Raw genomic sequence first — 21,038 nt, 5'->3', positions numbered from 1 at the left:
GTGAGTGACAGATGGAATGGTCAAATTTGTAATGTTCCACATTGCTTCAATTTCAGTGAGGCGGATTCATAACATTAGAAACCATGTCTTCTGTTTTACTGAGTACATCGTGTTGGGTTATTTACATTGTTAGCTCAGAATCCAAATCATCCCTGAAGAGCAGAGATAAGCATGTGTTTCTGCAACCCCACATGTCTTCAGTGGTCAACATTTGCAAAGTCTCTATAACTGGCATTTTTAACAGTATCCAACATAAATTTAGTAAACTTTCCTCACCTGATGTACATAATCACTAGGTAAACCTTTATGGCTAGAATTAGGGGAACGATCGAAAACAATACTGAAAAACGCTCAAATAAAGACACTATATTTTATTAATACACTTCCAGATTACACTTCTATTCCTAAAAAGAAAAATAAGAATACATTTAAATCTAAGAATTCCATTACTGTTCAGTCCTGGGAATGGAACATTGTTAAGCTGGACCATTTTATTACTTTCCTTATACTTTAATGTTTCAAAATTCAAAAAAGAAAAATGGTCAAATAATATCAGCTCCAGATAAGATTGCATATTGAACACGGTAGGCTGTTAATCACCACACATCAATTTCCTGATAAAAATCCCTGATTAAGTTTTCCCTCCAGATACAGTTTATAAAATTCTCTGTCGGTGGCTCAGCCACTCAAAGGTATAGGAACTGCTCCCATGTTTCTTGTTGCTTTGATTATCCAGCCTCAGGCACACCTGGAACCAAAGTCCTGGGAGGTGGGAGCCAGCAGCTTCCTCCAGAACACCTCGCACCGAGCAACATGGAACAAGACACCATCTGCTTCTAGAAGCCTTAAGAATCAGCTCTTGATGGAACAGGAAAGGCGGCCATGTGTAACAGGAAGAAGAGAGGAAGCCTCAATATTTGAGAGTAGGTCCTCAAAACTCAGCTGAGTCAGGTCCAGCAAGCAGGAAAACCACACAAATCCCACCAAGGGAGCAGCACCATGGAATAAACAAACCAGTGAGTAGATCTCCACTGCGGAAGCCATCCATACATGTGTCAGTCCCATGAATCATTTGCTATAAGAAGTTCAGTGTCTCAGCTTCAGTGCTTAACTGTAATTCTGTACATTATATACAAAAATGCACAAGGACAGCTGCTGGATTCTTCCGATCCTTGTTCTTTTGCAGTGATGAAAAATTTTAAAAACCAGAATCTGGACTTATAAATAGTGCAGAAAATGCAAATGCTAAGAAGACAATGCCTCCTATGATTGTCACTGAAAAGAAAACACAAACCAAAAAGAAATTAGATACTGAATTGTAAATATTTTCCATGACATATGACTGATATTTTTAAAATGTCTAATTCTCAAATAACTTTAAAATTTATGCTGCAAACAGTGGACATGGTTTCTAGCTCAGTGAGAGGACACCCATATGCCATCCCATTGTTTAACTGCATCTACAATAATATATTCTGGTCCTTAGAAGGAAGCTTTGTTTCACTCTTCTTACTTTAACTGATATAAAACTGAGGTTGGCACCTGCTGATGAATATTTGGCTGTATGGAAGAAAATAAGATACAATATTCTCATGCTGGAGCAAGTCATCTGTTAAGAGCAACATACTAATAAGCATTTTTTGCAGTTTAGGTAACTATATTGAAAGAGACAGTATCAAAAACGTATTAGCTGCTTGCAATGGCCACAATCCGCTGGGACAGTATTTGGGAAAGCACCACTCTATATATTCTTCCTGGTCTTCTCTAAACAAACGAATGGGCTAGATGGATCTTTGGTCTAACCTAATAAGGCTATTCCTGCAGCCAAAGATCCACATTGAGCTTATTAGGAGCACATTAAATCATTGTTAATTTAGTATTTTGTCACCAATTTCCTTGGCAAACAAACAAGACAGAATGCACACTTCACTTTCTACGGTGAAGTTGTTTTTTTACAACCTCTGCAACTACAGAACAAATATTCTGAATGCACAGAAAAAAATATTCTGAGAACAGCTTCACAGAATCCTTCCTGGGAGCAAGAAATCTCACTACATGACAGGAGTGACAGTTGAAGCAGGCTACGACCCAATACAAGGGAAAACAAAAAACACAATAAAAAAAAGTTATGCCACACACAGAGTAGCCTTTGAAGCTTTTAAATGGCTGGCATAACTCACAGGTGTGCAGCTCTCTTGTCTACTTAATAGTCTGCACATGGAATTACCACATAATTTGCATTATCCCACTGCTGAACAATACATACTGACTACTCAAACTACTATATTTCCTGCTTCTGGTCTCCTACAAGCTACCTAATAGTGAAGCAAAACTTGCTTCACCCATGTCTGTCTTTAAACCTGGAGCTCCAATACTCATTTTGATCCTTTAAATCAGAGTCAGTAAACCATTAAGTTCAGTTAAAGCCAGAGCCCTTAGAAGCACCCTGTGCAGAGTGGTGTCACACGCTGGGACTCTGCCTTGCAGGAAGAAATTGGCCCAGGGAACAGCACAGGGTCACCCCCATGAGGGGAGCTGACTGTGGAATGGGTGTGGGACAGAAGACACAGACTAAAAAAAGTTTCTGGGTTTTCCAAGAGCTTTGAGAAACCCTGTTCACAAACATGTAGTCATTTACACCACAAGCATTACTGGCATTAATGCTTTTTTTTTTTTTTTGGTTGGAGTGAGTTTTCACTTACCAGTCCTAACGGAAATTTTTTGTGCTATCATTCTCCCTCCAATAACTGCTAAACCAGTGCATAGGCAATGTCCCACTGTTCCTCCAACTGCCACACCATAGGGGTCCTGAGGAAAAAACACAGAAGGGAAACATCAGCACAGCCCAAACCCCTTCGACAGCCTCCTGCCATGAAGGAGCAATCCCTCAATTCCCTGGTAGCACACTGTCAAGCAAGGTGGATACTCTCTGGTGTTTGCTCTGCTCTGCTATCCATCACTGCCTTAACGACTAGTAACAGCGTACTTCAGCTAGCGAGACAGACTTACATCTAAATCTGACTAATACAGGAGCATATGGCATGTTTCAGCCAAGAAGCATCTTCAAGTGGTTAAATATAGATCCAGAAACCACTCTGCTGTACTTAAACAATGAAGCAACCTCTAAAGGGAAGGTGGCAGCTGTTGAGAAACACAATATGCATCAGCTGGAAGAATACCAACCTAATTATAAAAAAATAGAAAATAAATCCATGAACTGCGAATGAAAAACTTTCAGCAACTAAAATATTCTGACTCCTTTGTCCAGCTTCACAAGCTTGTCCTCTACACTCTGCACCCAAATCATCCAAAGAGAGAAGTATGAAAGAATTCATGTCCAGAGGATAATAAACTTTTCAAAATTGATGGTCAATGACATCTTTCACATGATTACATAACAAGCAGCCTACTCTCAATAAGCGAACAAGTCTAGCACATGAAGACGTTTCTCAGATCTACTTACAGAGTTAAGGGCAGCATATGCATTAAACGCCTCAGTAAACAGAAGATTTCAGCATTAGAAACAAAAAGAAATGTTTTGATGACTGACACTGAAGGCAAGGTAGGAACACACCTGTCTGCTGCACAAAGATGAATGAGGGAAAAGTGCAGCTGAGTTCCCTGCATATCTCTGAGTGAGACTGTTAGCTCTGACAGGAAAAAAAAAAAACTGCTGCTGTCACATGAGGAATGCATGAAATCTCTAACAGATAAACAGCACACTGTCTAGGAAATGGTACGGTATAAAGAAAAGACAGTTTAACCTGGTATCCCTCCAGCATTTCTGAGTTAATACAGTGACATATCTCCTAGCACACCCCTCTGGAAACTTCTGTTTTTAACGGTTTCTGCAATAATGAAAGAAGCAAGGTCTGAAAATGTCACAGTCAACCCACCTGGCTGAATGTCACCAGACCTAACTGCTGCGTACTGGATGTCCTGGCTGCTCCTTGTAGACAATATTGTCTCGCCAAAAGAACCAAAACCACAAGCCAGTGAGAAAAGGTGGTGAACACCAAGCAGAGGACAGGCAGGAAACTACAAAGAAGTGCAGGCAGAAAGCAGGGCTGTGTCAGCAGAACACACCTGCCTCCAGGATCAGGATGGGGCAATCTTCATTTCCCTGTGGTCAGCAGTTACCTGTACAGCCTCACTGGCAGAGTGTGATCTCACCCTCTACCCCACTCCCTAGGGCTGTTCCTGGAAGGTAGGAAGTCATGAGTTTCCCTCAGCCTGGTCTCTCCAGGAGCAGAAGTGCTCAGATGCAGCAGCTGATGCAAAGCCAGTCTAGTAGGACTCTACAGAGTTTCCTTTTCTATTTCTTTCAATAGATGAACAATTCTTATACACAGTAAACCATGAATGTGTAAAATCAAGTTCTTAAGGACTGCTGTTGGGACTGGGTTCTCAAATATAGCCTTAACTCCTTCTCCTCATGCATGCACTGAGACAGCCAAATTATCACCCATTTTTTCCTCCAAGGGAGTCCTGGTTATTGTGACAGGATGGACACTACTTGCTTAATGAAAAGCCATGTAGTATTTTGTTTTCTTTTCACTGAAGAATGTATGGTCACAGCTGACTTACCACACTGCTCAAATCTCCATATAGTTTCTTTCCTCATGAGCATTTCTGCAATGCTTCTGCTATGTATCTTAGTACTTCACAGACAAGGATTCATCTGATTATGAAAAAAGAAGTATAGAACAGTCCCACAGATAAAATGAAAAAAAGATCTAGATCATCATCATTCACTAATTTTGAAAGCCAAGATCAAGATATCTTCAATTCCTCTTCTACAGTATTTGCTTTGGTAGCACTTACACAAACACTTAATACGCTCAAGCCACAACATTCCAGAGTCTTTAGTTGCAATGCTCAGCACTTACAGATCAGACCACAGGGTCTGATGGACACTTCCCAATGGGACACTCAGAAAATGCAAACCAGAAGTCAGCAACCACCCAGGAAAAGACGGGTTTAAGCAACTTGCCTAGCACCACACAAAAACTTGGGCAGAGGAAGGAATGATTCCTCATTTTCCGAGATGGCATGTAGCTGCCTGAACAATGAGATCATTCCCTCGTCCTGTTGTTGTTCCCTGCCTTGTTAGCTCTAAGCAGCTTCCCAACACCGTAACAGCGACAAGAGGTTCCTACAGATTACAGCCTCGTTCATTACACAGCCCTGACTTGTCCCCAGGGAAGGTCAGAAAGTGCACTGAAAGAAGCATGAGTCCTAGGGAAAAAACATAAATATCTCAATGCATGAAAAAGCCCAGGCAAGTTACTTATGTTTACTAAAAGGCTGACTGTAGATCTTAATTTTCCTCTAAATATAATACAGTTATATACATTCCAATCACCATGCTGAATGTAATTTCATTTATGGTATTATTACACAGTATTTTAGTTCTATACATCGTATCATATTCACTTAGATTTTTAAAAAGAGCCATCTTTTTCACAGCATTAAATTTGCTAACCTGAAGTTCTCTTTTTAAAGCTACTGTGTGAAAACTGTATGAACACAAGGATCAAAGAAACATCTGTTCTGTAACATCTCTCAACACTAACAAAAAACAATTGTATTCAGCTGCACAATATAAAACAACTATTTCCAGAAATGCCTGTGCAGTCCCAATGATGTAACAATAGTTTTAATACTACACAGAGCTTCAGTGCATTTATTTTCAGCCCTTGGCATAGCTCTAACACTAAGTGAAGCACAGCAAGGCAGCAGATGTGAATCTGACGCCTCCTGTGAGAGTATTTTGTCTCTCCTGCTTCTCTGCGGGCAACCCAATGAGGCAAAGACCAGCGGGCGCTCTGCAACACTCACCTCTCTGGCAGCCAAGACTATAGTTGTTAATTGGGAACGATCACCCCATTCTGCTAAAAACGTTAAAGTAAAAGCTTGAACAAAGATTGGAGAAATAAAATGCAGCCACTTCTTCTGAGGTATAGTGGTGCCTGGCCCTGATTCCACATCTCCTGGCCCATTTAACAGCTTAGTTCTCTGAAGCTGTGGAGGACAAGGGAAAAAAAATAATAAATTAGAAACGTCATTTAAACAACCCAAATTAAATACTTAAACTGTAAGCTAGCCATTTAGCATTTGGAATGCTATTAGCCACTGACTGCTGCATTATCAATGTATTATTTAGACAACATTTTAAAAAACTAGTTACACATATGCATACACATATGGGTGTGTGTATATATACAGGCTGTAATCACCCCTAACTGCCAGTTATTGTCCATCTTTTATTGCTTGCACTTACACGACAGCTTCAGTAGAAATGACACCTGTTTTTCAACCACAGATTTCCTCCCATTTTTAAAGCAGGGATCCCCCTTTTCTCAAGCAGTGGCTCTCCAATTAGGATTTTATAAATTAATGAGAAAAGAAAAAACACTTATGAGAAATAAGATTAACAGTCCACACTATTCCTTAGAAGTGGACCAATATATTTAGAAAGTTATTAGAACAGAGAACTTTGCTGCAACACTACAAACCTCAGCAATAATCTGCCTGACCACAAAAAAAAAAAAAAAAAAAAAAGTAGGGGCAAGAATAAGCTGTTGATGCCTTCTCTGCTAGTAATGCGTTTGAAAAACTAATAAACAAAAACAACAACCACCAACCACTCAAAACACTCTACGGAGAAAATCCTTTTTCTCCTGAGAAGCCAGGCTTGCCACAGAACTGGAATCACCTGTTCAAACAGTCTCCAAGGGCCACTTCTGTCCCATTTACCACACGTTTTCTGTGTCAGATTATCAGTCAGAGACAACTGAACACCAAACACGACAGTGCTGTTCTGCAGCTTCATAGCTGTAACTATTTCATCAGCCTTAATTTACAGAAAGTTTATGACTTACTTCTTCATCTTTTTTTTTAATTTCTGCTTGAACTTCCTCCAGCTCTTCCTGACCCTCATCTGGACTCATTTTCAAGCCTTCACGAAGCATTCGGATGCCAAAAATCGCAAACAGTGCCGTTGACACATAGTATGTGTACACACGAGGAATAACCGTGGTGGCATAGCCAAACAAAACTGAAAAGAAAACAAATGCATCATTTAAAAAATAAGCATGAGGATCATAATTGTTTTTCCCACATCTAAGACATGTTTGCTAGCAAAGCCTGTGATTCAAATAGCCACTGAAAAACAAATATTGTAGGTTTTGTTAGATTATATATATTTTTTTTAATTATTATTTTTTTTTCTGAAGATAACAACATACTGGAAACTCCAACCATTACTGGTCATGTCAGAGACTGAAGCTCATAACATGTAGATGAGGCACACCAGGCAAAGCTGATGTGCTGCTATCCTCAAGAGTCAGTCCAACCAACATTCTCTTTCCCATCAAGAATTATGAAAGTCCTGCCTTTCTCCAAGCATGCCTTGAAATTATAATCTGTAATCACCTTAGATGAGTCACAGTGTATACCAGCTAATTCCATTTTTATGCATGGCTACATGTTGGATAGCATCTCTTTCCAACCATTTCCTTTATCAGATAAAGTTCGAAAAAGATTTTCTACAAGTTCAATCTACTAGACATGCCACAAATCATCCAGCTGCGTGAATCCATCTCTGTCTTCTTTTGCCAAGTGCAAATACCTGCATGTTACCATTCCCTTTCTTCCCACAATCCCTACAAACACACAACATAACTTAGAAGTAACAACATAATTTAAAAGTACTGATCCCACTCAAAGACCAAAAACCTACCTCCATGGTGCATCTACTTTTTACAGGTATCAGAGGTCGTCAAACTAAGCCAAAACTAGTTCTCAAATGAGAAGTAACACAAATCCATGACAAAATACGTACTTCTTCACAAAGGAAAACCAGTTAGCATTTTTGGGAAAAAAAAGGCCTGTATAAATGAGAGGAAATTAGAACTCCACACCTAACATTCAAGGCTGCTGGGACCACACACTCACAACTGTCTCTGTTGTTTTATTCCACGTGCAATTGGCTAAAAGGACGTATGTTACCATGTGTGTTCTCTTGCACACAAGTCACAGTCGGAAGCTACTACATAATCTGGAAATTCATCCATACTGCCACTACCAAAAATAAGACTATGAGAACAAAGTTAATCAGGCTGTACTGTTAATAAACATGGCACATACATACATTAACAACAATATTAGTTGCTCAACTAAATAAACCAGGAGTTAAACTTCTTTTTAAAGACAGAAAATACTAAAGCACTGCAATAAACTACACAAAAATATATTTTTTTAGCATTACTTGCATATACAAGCGTGGACATAATGAAATAATCAGAATGTATTTTGTCAAGCACAGCTTGCAAAACCCCCCAAGAAGTGACTGCTTGGAGCTAGTGAGTTTAAGTGACCATGTTTTCATGAAATCAAGATGGGCAAAAACCCCAGGGATTTCCAGACACAGCTTGTACAAAAAAAACCAAGGGCAGTGGAGACAGAGGAGAAGAAGAAATAAAAAAAGAGGGGAAAAAAAGTCTAATTTCTGAAAAGGAAGAAATAGTTGGGAACCTCTAGACTGGGGGATAAAGCAGAAAAGAAAGCTTTTATGAAAAAGCATCAAGAAAGATTTGAAAAAAGACTTCATATAGAAAAACGGAAGAATCAAAATGGGCAGGAGAAAAGATATCACAACATTTACAGAATTACCTATGGTATTTAATAACATCAAACGAATCAAGAAATGCAGAAGTGGAAGAGTTGTCAAAGACTGCTATATTAAATGAGTAACAGAAGAAACTCATATAACGCTATCACTACACACAGTGCAAGTGGCAGCTGCTCCAAGACTGCAGTAATTATTGCAGCAGTGTATATAGTAGTAGTTACACACCCAAGAACCATTCACAGAAACGCTGGCCGAGAAGCCTAAAGCCAGTTAATTGACTGTCTCCAGCGTATATAAACCAACAAACTATACTTAAATCATTTCTGAAATAGGCATGGTTAGAAATGAGCACATATAGAACAAAATCGGTGCTGCATCTGATAGACGTGAAGGCTGCTCTGTTTCACCATCACAGCTACATAAGCAGCCACAGCTACAGGTTCTCCAAGTGCCACCTGACACCTCACTTCCCCGCAGCTCTTGGCTCTGTCAGTACCACCCATCCCAAAGGACTGAGGCAGAACATCATCGTCTACTTATGCATCTCCCAGCACAAACCCAAACAGCTACACATATAGGGATACAAGTCAGACGAGGGAAACGTGTCATTCATATTAAGAAACTTTTGCCTTAGGAGGAAAAAGAGCAGTCATTCCCACATTCCCTTTAGGCGTGCTAATTTAACAGGAGCTAAAAATAAAAAGGAAACTAGTGGCCGCGAAATCAAAGGAAGTGCTTTGGCTCTTAATCTGATTCCTCTTCCTTAAACTCGTATTGAGTTCTATAGAGGTGCAAACACCTCATCTGAGCCATGATCTCCAGGAAAACCTTCACACTCTCCTCAAAACAGAAGATTGCATATACCTACTACCTTCATCTTCATTTCAATCAATATTTATTGATAAATACATACTCAGCACATTTTAAGATATGAAAGCAAAAGAGCACTAACCTGATAAACATGTCATCAGTCCCAAGGCAAGCATAGCACCAGCCAGCACAGTTAAACGGTTGTACCGCATTGCCATGATGGCTGCAATGAAGAAGGTCTTATCCCCCAGTTCTGATACAATGATGACCGATATAGCAGCCACAAACGCATGAATAAAGCCCAAATTAGTCTTGTCAGCTGACTCTTCATTGACAATGTGAACCGGAGCAACTGGTGAGGATCCCTTCTGTAAGAGGTGGGGGAAAAAACAACAAAAACCCCACTAGTTATTAGGCTTGAATAGGTAAGTTTGCAGAAGTACTGGGCCTTGTATTTCTCCTGTCACATCACACTGCGTGCTGTGCCATTTCAAGTATATACTTCTCACACAGCATTAATGATCATTAACCAGTTACTGGCTGCCACCTACCTCAAATTGCTAGTTAGGCACTCAGCAAGCAGATCAGATCGTGCACAGATTATTAAAGTAGTACTTCACCGTGCACACTATTACCAGAACATGAGAACCAGTAATACAACAAAACATGGGGAAAGCTGCTTTAGCTCAGCTCTAACATTGCTGCCTTTACAATTCTGGTATTTACTTTATGATCTTGATCAAACAACCAATTTTCTGATACGAGTCTTAAGAATTAACTCTTTGAACAAAAACTGGGCAATTAGCATAACTTAAGAGAAATACAAAGCCCTCTCAAAAATTGTTAGAATCACTTTCTTCCCGTGCAGAACCTTTGCATTTCAGCTGCATTAGAATTCTACTAAAGTTTTCATCGGCTTTCTTTGTGCATGCTCAATGTTTGTTGAAACCTGGCTTTAAGACTTGCCAGCAGTCAAACCATACCAACACACTCCAGACCTCACTCACTGTTTACTTTTGCAGAAACTAAGATGTCTACAGTCAAAAGCAAGACCCAAAACAAGGAAGTTGATGTTCACATGCCTGACCAGAGATGGCTGAGAAAACTTGTTTCAGCACACCTACCAGCAGAGACAGACTGAAACGTGTTTTAACACGGCGACTTCCCAGCATTCCACTTTTAGCAGCGTGTAAGTTTTTAGGTCTGATATTTAAAAGTTTCTATGCTCTATAAGATACACGGTAGGTTCCCAGAGTTCACCTGTGCTGTAAATTTTTCTGGTTTTCGATATTTAAAGCTTGGCATGCTCGACATGCTACATCAAGCCATATGTTAGTAATTTTATCATCCCTCTGTGCGCTCACCGGGCACTAGAACCCCTAACCAAAAATCCTATTTTAGAAGTTTTAACGTGAAGAAACTAATCTTAAACACTGAGGAAAGCTGGCAGGTTTTGAGTAGGAACAAAGCCTGTTTCCATCTGTTTCTGTGAGGAAGACCTGCAGAGGTCGGTTCCGCCCTCAGCACGCAAGCAAGCGGGGCACAAAAATATTTATCTCGTGAAAAAAGCATTAGCCCGTTTTTCGTAACGGATCTCAATTCTCCTCTTCTAGCAGAAAAAGGGCCCTGAAGCTTTCCCTTTTTCTGCTAGAAGCGGGAGATTCAGCAATCCGACGGCCTCTGAAAGGCGAGGCATCCTGCAGGCCGGGCCCGCCCCGCCGGCCCGGCTGAGGGCGGGGGGGATTGAGCAGGCAGCCGGCGCGACCCGGCCCCGCCTCACCTCACCTCAGCCCGCGGTTCGGCTCCCTGCGCCGCCGCCGGCGGTGGTGGCGGCTCTTTCTTCCTACTGGGTTCTTCCTCCGGAGCGGCGCGCAGCCCCGCCGGGGCCGCCAGCAGCAGCGAAGCCGCCAGCAGCAGCGCGGCGGCCCGCGGGAGCGGCGACGCGGACGACGGCGAGCCCATGGCGGCCGAGCGCGGTGGCGGCGCGCAGGCCTCTCTTAAAGGCGCCGCGTCACCGCCCGGCCCGCAGCGCCGCAGCCGCGCGCCCCGCCGCGGTCCCTCAACCGCTTCCTGCAACGGCCCGGACCGGGGAGGCGGGACCGCGCCGCCCCCATTGGCTGCAGCCGCCGCTGACAGGCGGCTCGTCCCGCCCTCCGCCACGCCCCGCCGGAACGGGCCCACCCGGCCCGCGCTTGGGTGCCGCGGGGAACTGAGGCCACGGAGGCGTCGGTTGAGGCAGGGCTGCGAGAGCCGAGGGGAGCACAACGTTTCCTTCAGATGGCTTGTGTTCTGCAAACATGTAGCTCAGTTTTGAAAGACTACACAAAAATAGGAGTAATAAACAGGTTTAATTAGATAAATAATAAATTTTAATTGGATAAATCATTAAAAAATGCTTCTCATATACAAAATAATATACACATGTAAGTAGAAAACATGCTGAAACACCAGCGTCCATACGCTATATCACACAAACTCATCATTCACCCCTGTATCATGAGAAGGACCAAAATACTCAACGGTTAAGTGCAAAAAAACCTCTGTGCTGAGTGACATCATCCCCCCAGTAGAGAATATCTGTGGAACACCTGCAGGGTGCTGGTTTCCGTGTGTCCGCTGCCTCGGCAGTTCATGGCATCTGCTCTCAAAGGCTGTTTAAAAACCAGCACGGCCACGGTTACAGTCACCCTAGAGAACTGTCCCCTCTGACACATGAGGGACTCCAAAAACCTGCAACAGGGATGGCAGAACCGTAACTGAGAAGATTAATATTCTGCAAGTTCTCTTTTATTGTGTCTCTAAACAGAGAACCTTCCCTGATTTTCCCAGTTTAGGGATAAACAAGGAGTTTTCATCAATGAATACTGACTTTGGTGCAGAACAGATAATGCAGAGAACGGGTCTGTTTATCTCCGTTGCTGAGCATGAGTCATTCCTCCACTGCAGCTTTCCCCACTGGTTTTTGCACTTGCAGTCATAAAGCAGTTGCTGGTTTTAATTATCAACAGGGAAGCACAGAAAGACAATACACAGTTTGCCTTCCTCGGAAGTGATTGAAAGAAAAGAGACTAGGAAAAAAAAATACACTTAAATATTAAACGAGACATGAAATACAGTAGTTCAAATGATTCTCTGCACCCTCCTTTCACTACGGAGTATTTTGGCTTGCTGCACAACAGTGAGCATTTTATGCATAAGATACAATTATAAAACAGAAAAGAGCCAATTAGCATATCTTCACTTTAAGATCCTCAACAATCCTTTTTTTTTAGCTTGTACAATGAGCACAGACCTTGCATTTCCCCATATAAACTGGTAACATGAATGAGACCATCATTAAAATGATGAACTTTTAAGTTGGAATTAGATAAAATGTGCAATTTTACCTTGGCTTTAGTGAAAAGTAAATCTCTTATTCCCTTATAGAACACATTTCCCAGTTTGCATTAAACATACTTCAGAAGAAATACTCTAAAAAATAAATGGTATTAATGCTTTTCGATGCTTTGGGTACGAGCTGAAGTTTTTCTGATAGAACTCATGACACAAAACGGCAGCCAGTGCCTGGTTAAAAAGAACATACATCACTACGCACCACCACGTCACGTTGTGAAATCCAAACATGATGGCCATAGATACATATATCAGGAATTCTGCAAAATAATGAGGGCAAGAAACGCTCTCAAACCAATCTCCAAATGGTACACTGTGGCTCAGACTTATGACCTTTCCTGTGAACAAACGGAAACAAATTAGTTGAGAACAACAGGCATTAAGCTTTTCTACTCACAATTACAGAACAACATGCTCATTAAAATTATCATCTCATCCACCTTTATCTGATCTGGCAGCTTTGCACTTCTTAAAGAAATAAAGATGCCACCTCTGGCTGTTGGCACAAATGCAGAGCAAGGAAACCTGTTCATAGTCCACACGGAGACAGATGGAAGGTCTGTGCAGAGTGGCACAAGTCCTAAGCCTTAGCATGTGTCTGTCCTTAAGATATCAGAAGCCAGACCTTCAGTTTAAGTTCTATAAAACTATATATACAGACACAGAGAAACACGCACCACTCAGCCATATGATCCCTTTACTTAACAGCCTCATTTAATCTACTGAAAGTCTTAACAGAGAACACTCCACTACAGGAACTGAAAAATGCATGTGGTTTAAGGTATTAGAAACTACAGAAGCCTATTGAAACAACTAGGAAAAAATAACCTAAGTAAAGCCTTGGAAGAAATGAAAGCTCTTACCCGATTTACTTTTTCTAAGATTAGCTAGAATCACAAGACATCTGTGTTGGTGAAGAGAGGCCCAAACGTACATCACAACTCCTACGACGTGATACCAGGAGATCTGCACAGAAAGCTCTTCTCCTGAATGAAATAAGTTTCATTAATATGTGGCCAGGAAATATCTTTCCAAGCATCATGTCAAAATATTGTATAAATTTTTTAAATGTTACTGTCTTAAAAAATTCTCGTAGTGGGTCTCTAATCCCCTGAAAGATGCTTTTAAATCCTGCATCATTTAAGTGCTCAGCTTCAACCTTCAACCACTAAAAATATCTCATTTTTAATCCAGGAGCTTGAGGTACACTACAACATAAAACTGGTACAGAATTGATAGTCTAAGACCTCAATGTTCAACACAACTTAAAACTATCACCCTAACTAAAGATGATATCATGGTTTAGGTCAACGTCTAAGTACACAGTTGTTTGTCTTGTTTGCAGTGAATGATATATATACACATACATTTGGGCCTTCAAAACAGTTTTAACTATATTAAGGATAAGTTCCAATGGAGAAGCCAGTACATCATGTCTGAGAATCTACAAGATGTGAAAAGTAGAAAACAGGTCCAGAAAGATAAAATCTTTATCTACACATAGGATATCTGAAGGTTCTTTAGGAAAAAAAAAAAAAAAAAAATCACTGGATTAAACTAGAGCTGGTGTGGTTGGAAATGGTTAAAACCTTCACTAAAGTCACATATTTGGCAGTGAATACCTTACAAATATTAGTAATGGGACAAGTGTTACAACCAGCTCACGATTCATCTGTGCAGGGTAACAACAGCTGAGTTGTGAGACTCAGTGGAATGTGTTGGCAGAAACAGGTCATACAATTAAAATTTCTGCTGCATTAATGGAGATATTACAGTACTGAGGGAAGGAAGAGACTGACTGATGCAAGGCAGAGCAGTGGCGAGTTCTCAATGGAAAACAAAGGAGGTGGCCAAGACAGCCTCGCAGATTCATCTTACATGAAAGCTTAAAACAAACAAAAAAAACCCCTCAGGTTTAAGAACTGAGGTTTCACAGTGGCATTTGGGAACTGGTACCTATTACTGTCCTTCGTAAAGCATATGTATCTCCAAGCAAAACTGATCAGTAATGATCCTGAAAGTATCTATGTTGGATGTCTTTCAGGAAGTAACAGTGGTGGTTAACATGTAAGTGTGGGTCAGTGTCTCTGTGTATGTATAATGCTGGCTGATTATATGATCTACTGAAATGTAGTTACTTTGAACTATGCCAGTAAACATTTTTATGCTTCATTGGTTAACACCCTTCTAATACAAGCAGCCCTCTATGAAACCACGTGAACCATTTGCCACGATGGAAACAAATGGGAGCAAAAATGAGTCTCTGACAATAACTAAGCAAGCACTTACCATTCCTGACGTTAGCAGGCACTTGACACAGCACCGTTGAGCCGACGGCAATGTAGTAAACAATTCCAAAGCAGTACTGCACAACATGAATGACGCCACTGGAAAACACACTGGTCCAGAGGCATTCTGCAAGTCTTCGACAGCTATGCAGCCAAAGCAGCAGGAGAACCAGGAGTGCAGAAAAGTGCTCGCTATCTGCTCACACATGAAAAATAGCAACTTTGAGACAGATAGGAACAATTTAACCCTGACAGGGCTTTGAAAAGGCTACTTTTTCCCCTCTCCACTGCAAAAATCTTAACCTCATTTTAAATTAACTGAGCACTGGGGAGAATATTTGTACATCTGAGGTACTGCTGACCACATCAAGATTACTTCTAGAAGGTGCTAATGGCCCTTTCTACTGAAAGGACTGCTGAAAGCCATCTTATCCATAAATTAGAATGATTTCTATCTTGAATAATGACATAGGGACTTGATATTCCAGGAGAGTCACTTGGCACCTAGTTCAAGAGCAGCTAATGAAGTAGCACTCAAAAAATACAAATTCAGCACAGAACGGTAGCGCAGCTTTCTGTATTTAAATGGCTGTTTCGTAATAGCCGGAATACTTGCCTGTGCCCTCGCTCTGACAATCTCTGTCAAGAGCACGATGCACGTGCTGAATCCATGATGGGAGCGACTCTCCAAGAAACTCAGCTCGGAAAAGCCAGATCAGCAGAAAGCCGTTCCAGAGCACAGAAACCACATAAAAGTGAGCAAACCACCTGTCGGAACAAGAAGGGTCTTCATTAATGTTCTCATCATGCCTTAGTTGGAAATGCTTGTAGGACATGCTTGCCTCATGGTGAGTACATTCCCTTTTGGTCCCCACATCAATGATCAGAGAACTCTGGACTCCAGTGGTATCACCAGGGAATAACCCAAACACCTTCTTCTGATGTCTGGAACAACCCCTCACTTAGGTTACCTTATTTACCACAGCTGCAGTAAAGAGGAGAAAGTGTAAACAGCACATTGCAACATGCTTACAACTATAATAACGAACACAACTTTTTCTTTATAGTTCACGCTATTGTAAGAACATCCGAAATAATTTTCTGAGCATTTCCAGGCTGTTGTGCCTAGCAGCACCCTCACTTTTCTCAGTTCTAGTGGACGCATTACATGACATTAAAGACAAATGCAAACAGTAAAAGGCACTCAGAAGTAATCACTCAGCTGTACACTAAAAATATCTTGTCCCTCTGCAAATTCAAGGCTTGTGACAATCACAGAAAAAGGAGAAACCAGCAATATTACTGAGTGATTACAAGTCAAGACCACATGTTTTTTGAAGAAAACAAAGAGCCTCCCAATCCCATAATGCACTTATAAAAGTTACATTATGCATTACTGAAACACAAGACTATCAAGACAGGTAAGTGGATGGAGTTAAACATTCTATGATATCCAGCTCAAAATAGGTGACCTAGTATTTCCTTTTAAAAACTATAAGTCCTTCTGGCTATGAATAAAAATCAGGACCTCGGGAAACACCTGCAAAGAGATGAAATACATACCACGCTAAGATGCTGATGGCCTTATCTTGACAAGTTAACTATTGGTACAAAACTGAGCTATAACTGTATAGTCAAAGAACTGACTACATTTCTCTTGAACACGCAACTTTTCTTTTGAAGTCTGGGGGTACAACACACTTGCTTAGTGAAACTAAATGAAGTCACCCCTCCCAAAGCCACTCAGGTATCTCTCAACAGCAGAGGCCAATAAGAAGCACAGAGGTAACGAGCTCCCCTGCATGCCCCAGAGCACTTTGCCCATTAGTGGTTGGCAGCCCTTTCAGACAATGACTTCTCCTCCTCGGTTCCTTCTCCTACCAAGCAGAAACAGCAACATGATTTGAAACAGCAGAAGTAAAATTTAGCCCCACTCTCTCATTTTCTGCTTAGAAGACAAATACAACTTGTATATTCATAAAAACTCATGGCCACCTCCAAGTTTCAAGCTCTTTCCTTGCTGTCCTGTTACTTTCCCATCACTCCCCAGAGAACGTTCTCCACATGTGTTGCTTGTTGCTACCAGCACACAAACAAGCCCTGGCAGCTTAGCAGCTGCATGCCCTGCAAGTTTTCAGCAACCTCAATTACACTGGGGATATATCTGACCTACAGAGCAATCCAGCACTGCAGTAAGTACATGTCATCTCTCAAGGACTGGAATGTTCAGTATTTGCCAAACCAACCCAAAACCATTTGTAACATCTGACCAGATGGAATGGCAAAGTTAAAACCAAGCTCAGGCTAGAGAAAATACAATGCTTGTTTGGAAACAAGACACAGATTAATGGAAATAGAAAATGCCTCAACAGCTACCTTCAGGATTTTCCCTATTCCTTCAGCTAGCAGGGTTGCATACACATTGACTATTCAAGTAATAGAATCACATTGTAGATGTCAAGAGCTTGAGAACAATTCCTTGAAAAAGTCATGTCTTACAGACACCTTCTTCCCTGTGTGGTAGAAAACTTCTGTTGGTTAAAGGTCAACTCAAAGGAGAACCTACCTCAAGAATGTGGCACTTGGCAGTGTGCTGCAATTAAAGACAAAGCCTTTATGAGGCCTTATTTTCACTGAAGATATTGCAGAATTTAAACATATCCCTAGGAATTTTCTGTAACCAGAAGCCTGATAACCAAGATACTACATTATAGCCTTTGCATGAATAATATGCTGCGTCATGAAACTTTTTTAATATTTGGCTTCAAAGCTATGTATGCAAAATGCGTCAATGATAACAAGATCATTACACTAGGGGTATATCAGATTTTTGAGTTAAGTAGCCTCCCAGCTCTGTCTTGCTGGCCTTGCAAGATCCTGTTGTGTTCATGTCAAAGGCTACTTCTAGTCATGAATCTCAGCTGATCAAAAATTATGAGATCCCAGTAACATATAGAAAGCTGTAGGTTTTTCTCTTCCCCACTTCTATTAAATATCTATTAAAAGATATATTTGGGTAATACAGCAGTTCTTCTGCCTTACTACAGACTGTTCACACAGTGTCCAGCCAGTTACATTAAAACGCTCTTCTATTTTATGAAGAAACCTTGAAGGAAGAAGACAACTGAGAATCGGTTACAGACAATAAACTGCCAGTATATTTGCACAATCACAGTTACACTCGGGAGCCCATATACCCAGGTCCCTGCCCTCAGTCTTGCAGGAAGGGCTGATTTGCAGCTACTGCATGCGACTGGGATTCAAGGGATTAGGCTTTTGTTCCCATTTGGAACACACGGACTCGCAGTCTCTATGCTCCTCAGCTCCCCATCTGTAAAAAAGGAGTAAAACTTCCAAAAATAAATTGAGCCCAAGCCCACAGAAATACGCAATGCTATTTGTATATGCTGTTTATTTTCTACATCTTTAGCCGAACGAAGCGAAACGCGCAGTCACCCCCGCGCTGCCGCGGCAGAACGCGGGTGGCACCCAACCCGCAGACATGGCGGCGGGCAGCGGAGCACCGCCCCCTCACCTCTTGGGCACCTGGAGGAGGCGCAGCCAGGCCGGGCACTGCCCGCAGCCGCGCTTCGTCTTCCCGTAGCGGATGAGATCCTGGAAGATACCGAAGACGACGCCAAAGCCGGCGCCGGGCGGCCCCGCCGGAGCGCACCGCAGCAGCAGCAGCGCCGACAGGAAAGCAGCGGACAGCAGGGCCCAGGCAGCGCCCAGCACCGCCGGCATGGCCCCGCCCCGTCATGGCCCCGCCCACTGCCGCCGGGGAGGTTTCGAAAGGAGCTGCGGGTGCGGGAGTCGCGGTTGCTCCCCTCCTTGCCCGCAGGTGGTGGCCCGAACAGGGCGGGGAGGGACACCCTCCCCCCACCTCCATACCATCTCACACACACCCCAACACCCTCCCCCGACACCTACATCCCCCCCACACATACATACACACACACACTCAGAAACAACTTCCCCTCAGCTGCCTGAGAGCTCACCGGGTTCCCCTTCCGGGGCTCATCCCAATTGCACACTTACCCGTCAGCCGCCTCCTTCGCATTACGTGGATGTGGGGTCTTGTGTTCAGAATTTCGTTCTACACAATATTATAGGGTTTATCGTTACAAGAAAGAAAAGGCTTTCCTTACCTTTCTTTTGCCCTGATAAATCAATAAGTCAACCAGCTCAGCACCAAAAGGAGGTGGTTCCCTCTGACTCCAGTCCTTTCTGCATCCCTCTTCTGTGCATGTGGGGTTGCAGGTCGAGCCTTCCCTTCATAAGAGACACTCAGGTGTTACTCAGCAGGCATTCAGGTGTTGGCTTATCTGACCAAATAGCACTGACTACCTGCCTCCGAGGAGATACTGGAAGGTATATAAAACTTTTCATAACATACATGAGAAAAGTAACAATGTTTAGTGTGGGCATAGTTATGCTAGTACTTTTTCGTGCTCTCGAGTGGAATAAGATTTTAAGTCAGGGAGCTCAGGAAAAAAAAAATACTTAGGCTGTATGTCCAAGTCTTTAAATACAGTACAACCTAATTTTATTAGTCTTTAGTGCTAATTCAAACCATCTCAAAATCAGCAGATAAAGAGAACAAAGCAATGGCCACCACCTTGCAGCTCACTGAGATCCAGGCCTGAAGTACACATGGGTTTTTGACTTCAAGAGGAACTTCTGCTGATACTGATGTGCTTTTACAACACCAGGTCTGGCTGCCTGGATGGTGATACCTCCCAAGGTATCTTTAAAGGTGTTGATGACTTTTTCCTATATGGGACTGAATTGTGTCATAAACACATTAATTGCATCCCAACCAACTACCAACCCTATCTGTATTTTTTTTTTTTTTTTTTTTTTTTTTTTGGTGTAGATCAGGCTTGACTGAAAGACAAATTTTAAATTTTACCCATGTACTTTCATAAACAGAGGTATATACCCTCCCTAAACCATTTTGGCATGTATGACTGTGTGTACAGCAGGGGTACCTCTTTCTTTTCAGACTCATCTCCTCTCTGAAACATGCGGGAGATGCACTGCAGCCTTGTCTCTGCAGGCTCAACCTTTTACAGCTTTCACAAGACAGAAAATGCAAGAGAGAGCAATGATCTGTCCCATAAAGAGTGTTCTTCCTTTGTCTGAATAAAACCTAGCATAGATTTGCTCAGCAATTTTGGTAGCCAGTGTGGATGCCATTTTCACGAAATCGTGGTCTGGAGTCTGCTGGCTGGATGTATGGCATGGTCCTGTAGCATATTGAGCAGGTCTTTGGCTTCCACCAGACCCAAGTTATAGTTTCCCATGCAGTTTAGGCTTTGGGGGTGTTTGTAAAGCAAAGGACAGGGAAAGTGGCTATGGTGCCCAAGAGACAGTGGAGGCCAGAGGGCTTACAGGTGTGCTGCTAGAGGATGGAGCTGATGAACAACAGCAGGGCCTTGGCAGGACAGTCACAAGTATCCAGAGACACGCAGTGCATTGTGCCATGTTCTCCTTTGGGGTGACAAGTACCCAACTTTCTGGTACTTCAGTAATCTAAAAAAAATTAACTAATTCAGAACCTTGGAGGTACAGCTTTCATGGAGATCAGTGCAGTGGCAGATGTTTAGTATCAAATACTCTTCCATCAATCCACCTTTCTTTAAGGAACACAGGGCAGGAAGCCCATATATTTGCGGGTCTGTAATGCATGGTAGGATCAAGGCATCATCCCCAGTGTCACTGTCTGCATTGCATTGACTGCAATGTTAGCAGCAAAGCCAAGCAGGAAGGATGTAGTAGGCACAAGCCAAGTCTTGCTCTGCGGTCTTCCAGGGTTCATAGGTGGGAAGGGAGAGAAATTGCGTCTGGGGAGAAGTAAAGCTGTAACAGACAGAGCTGATCACTTAGTATCTGTCTTAGCCCTTGGCTCC

The 21,038-nt window shown here is 42.2% G+C and overlaps 2 protein-coding genes across 2 annotated transcripts; both read right to left on the bottom strand.

Moving 5' to 3' along the window:
• Nucleotides 1-356: 356 nt before the first annotated feature.
• TMEM165 (transmembrane protein 165) lies at nucleotides 357-11,504 on the bottom strand. Its single transcript, XM_065836552.2, has 6 exons — nucleotides 11,231-11,504; nucleotides 9,588-9,813; nucleotides 6,885-7,060; nucleotides 5,842-6,024; nucleotides 2,703-2,808; nucleotides 357-1,275 (listed from the first exon to the last, which is right to left on the bottom strand). Exons 1-6 carry the CDS (start codon nucleotides 11,405-11,407, stop codon nucleotides 1,199-1,201), a joined length of 945 nt encoding a protein of 314 aa, XP_065692624.2. The 5' UTR covers nucleotides 11,408-11,504; the 3' UTR covers nucleotides 357-1,198.
• A 287-nt stretch (nucleotides 11,505-11,791) lies between these two features.
• On the bottom strand, nucleotides 11,792-18,894 carry SRD5A3 (steroid 5 alpha-reductase 3). The gene is made up of 5 exons (XM_065836553.2): nucleotides 18,662-18,894; nucleotides 15,743-15,894; nucleotides 15,128-15,322; nucleotides 13,702-13,824; nucleotides 11,792-13,176 (listed from the first exon to the last, which is right to left on the bottom strand). Exons 1-5 carry the CDS (start codon nucleotides 18,868-18,870, stop codon nucleotides 12,917-12,919), a joined length of 939 nt encoding a protein of 312 aa, XP_065692625.1. The 5' UTR covers nucleotides 18,871-18,894; the 3' UTR covers nucleotides 11,792-12,916.
• Nucleotides 18,895-21,038: the final 2,144 nt, after the last annotated feature.

The sequence above is a fragment of the Patagioenas fasciata genome, chromosome 4 (genome assembly GCF_037038585.1).
Source record: "Patagioenas fasciata isolate bPatFas1 chromosome 4, bPatFas1.hap1, whole genome shotgun sequence".
In the NCBI taxonomy this organism is placed as follows: Eukaryota; Metazoa; Chordata; class Aves; order Columbiformes; family Columbidae; genus Patagioenas; species Patagioenas fasciata.
The sequence above is the reverse complement of the archived record's forward strand: the minus strand, read 5'-3'. Positions and strand labels throughout refer to the sequence as shown.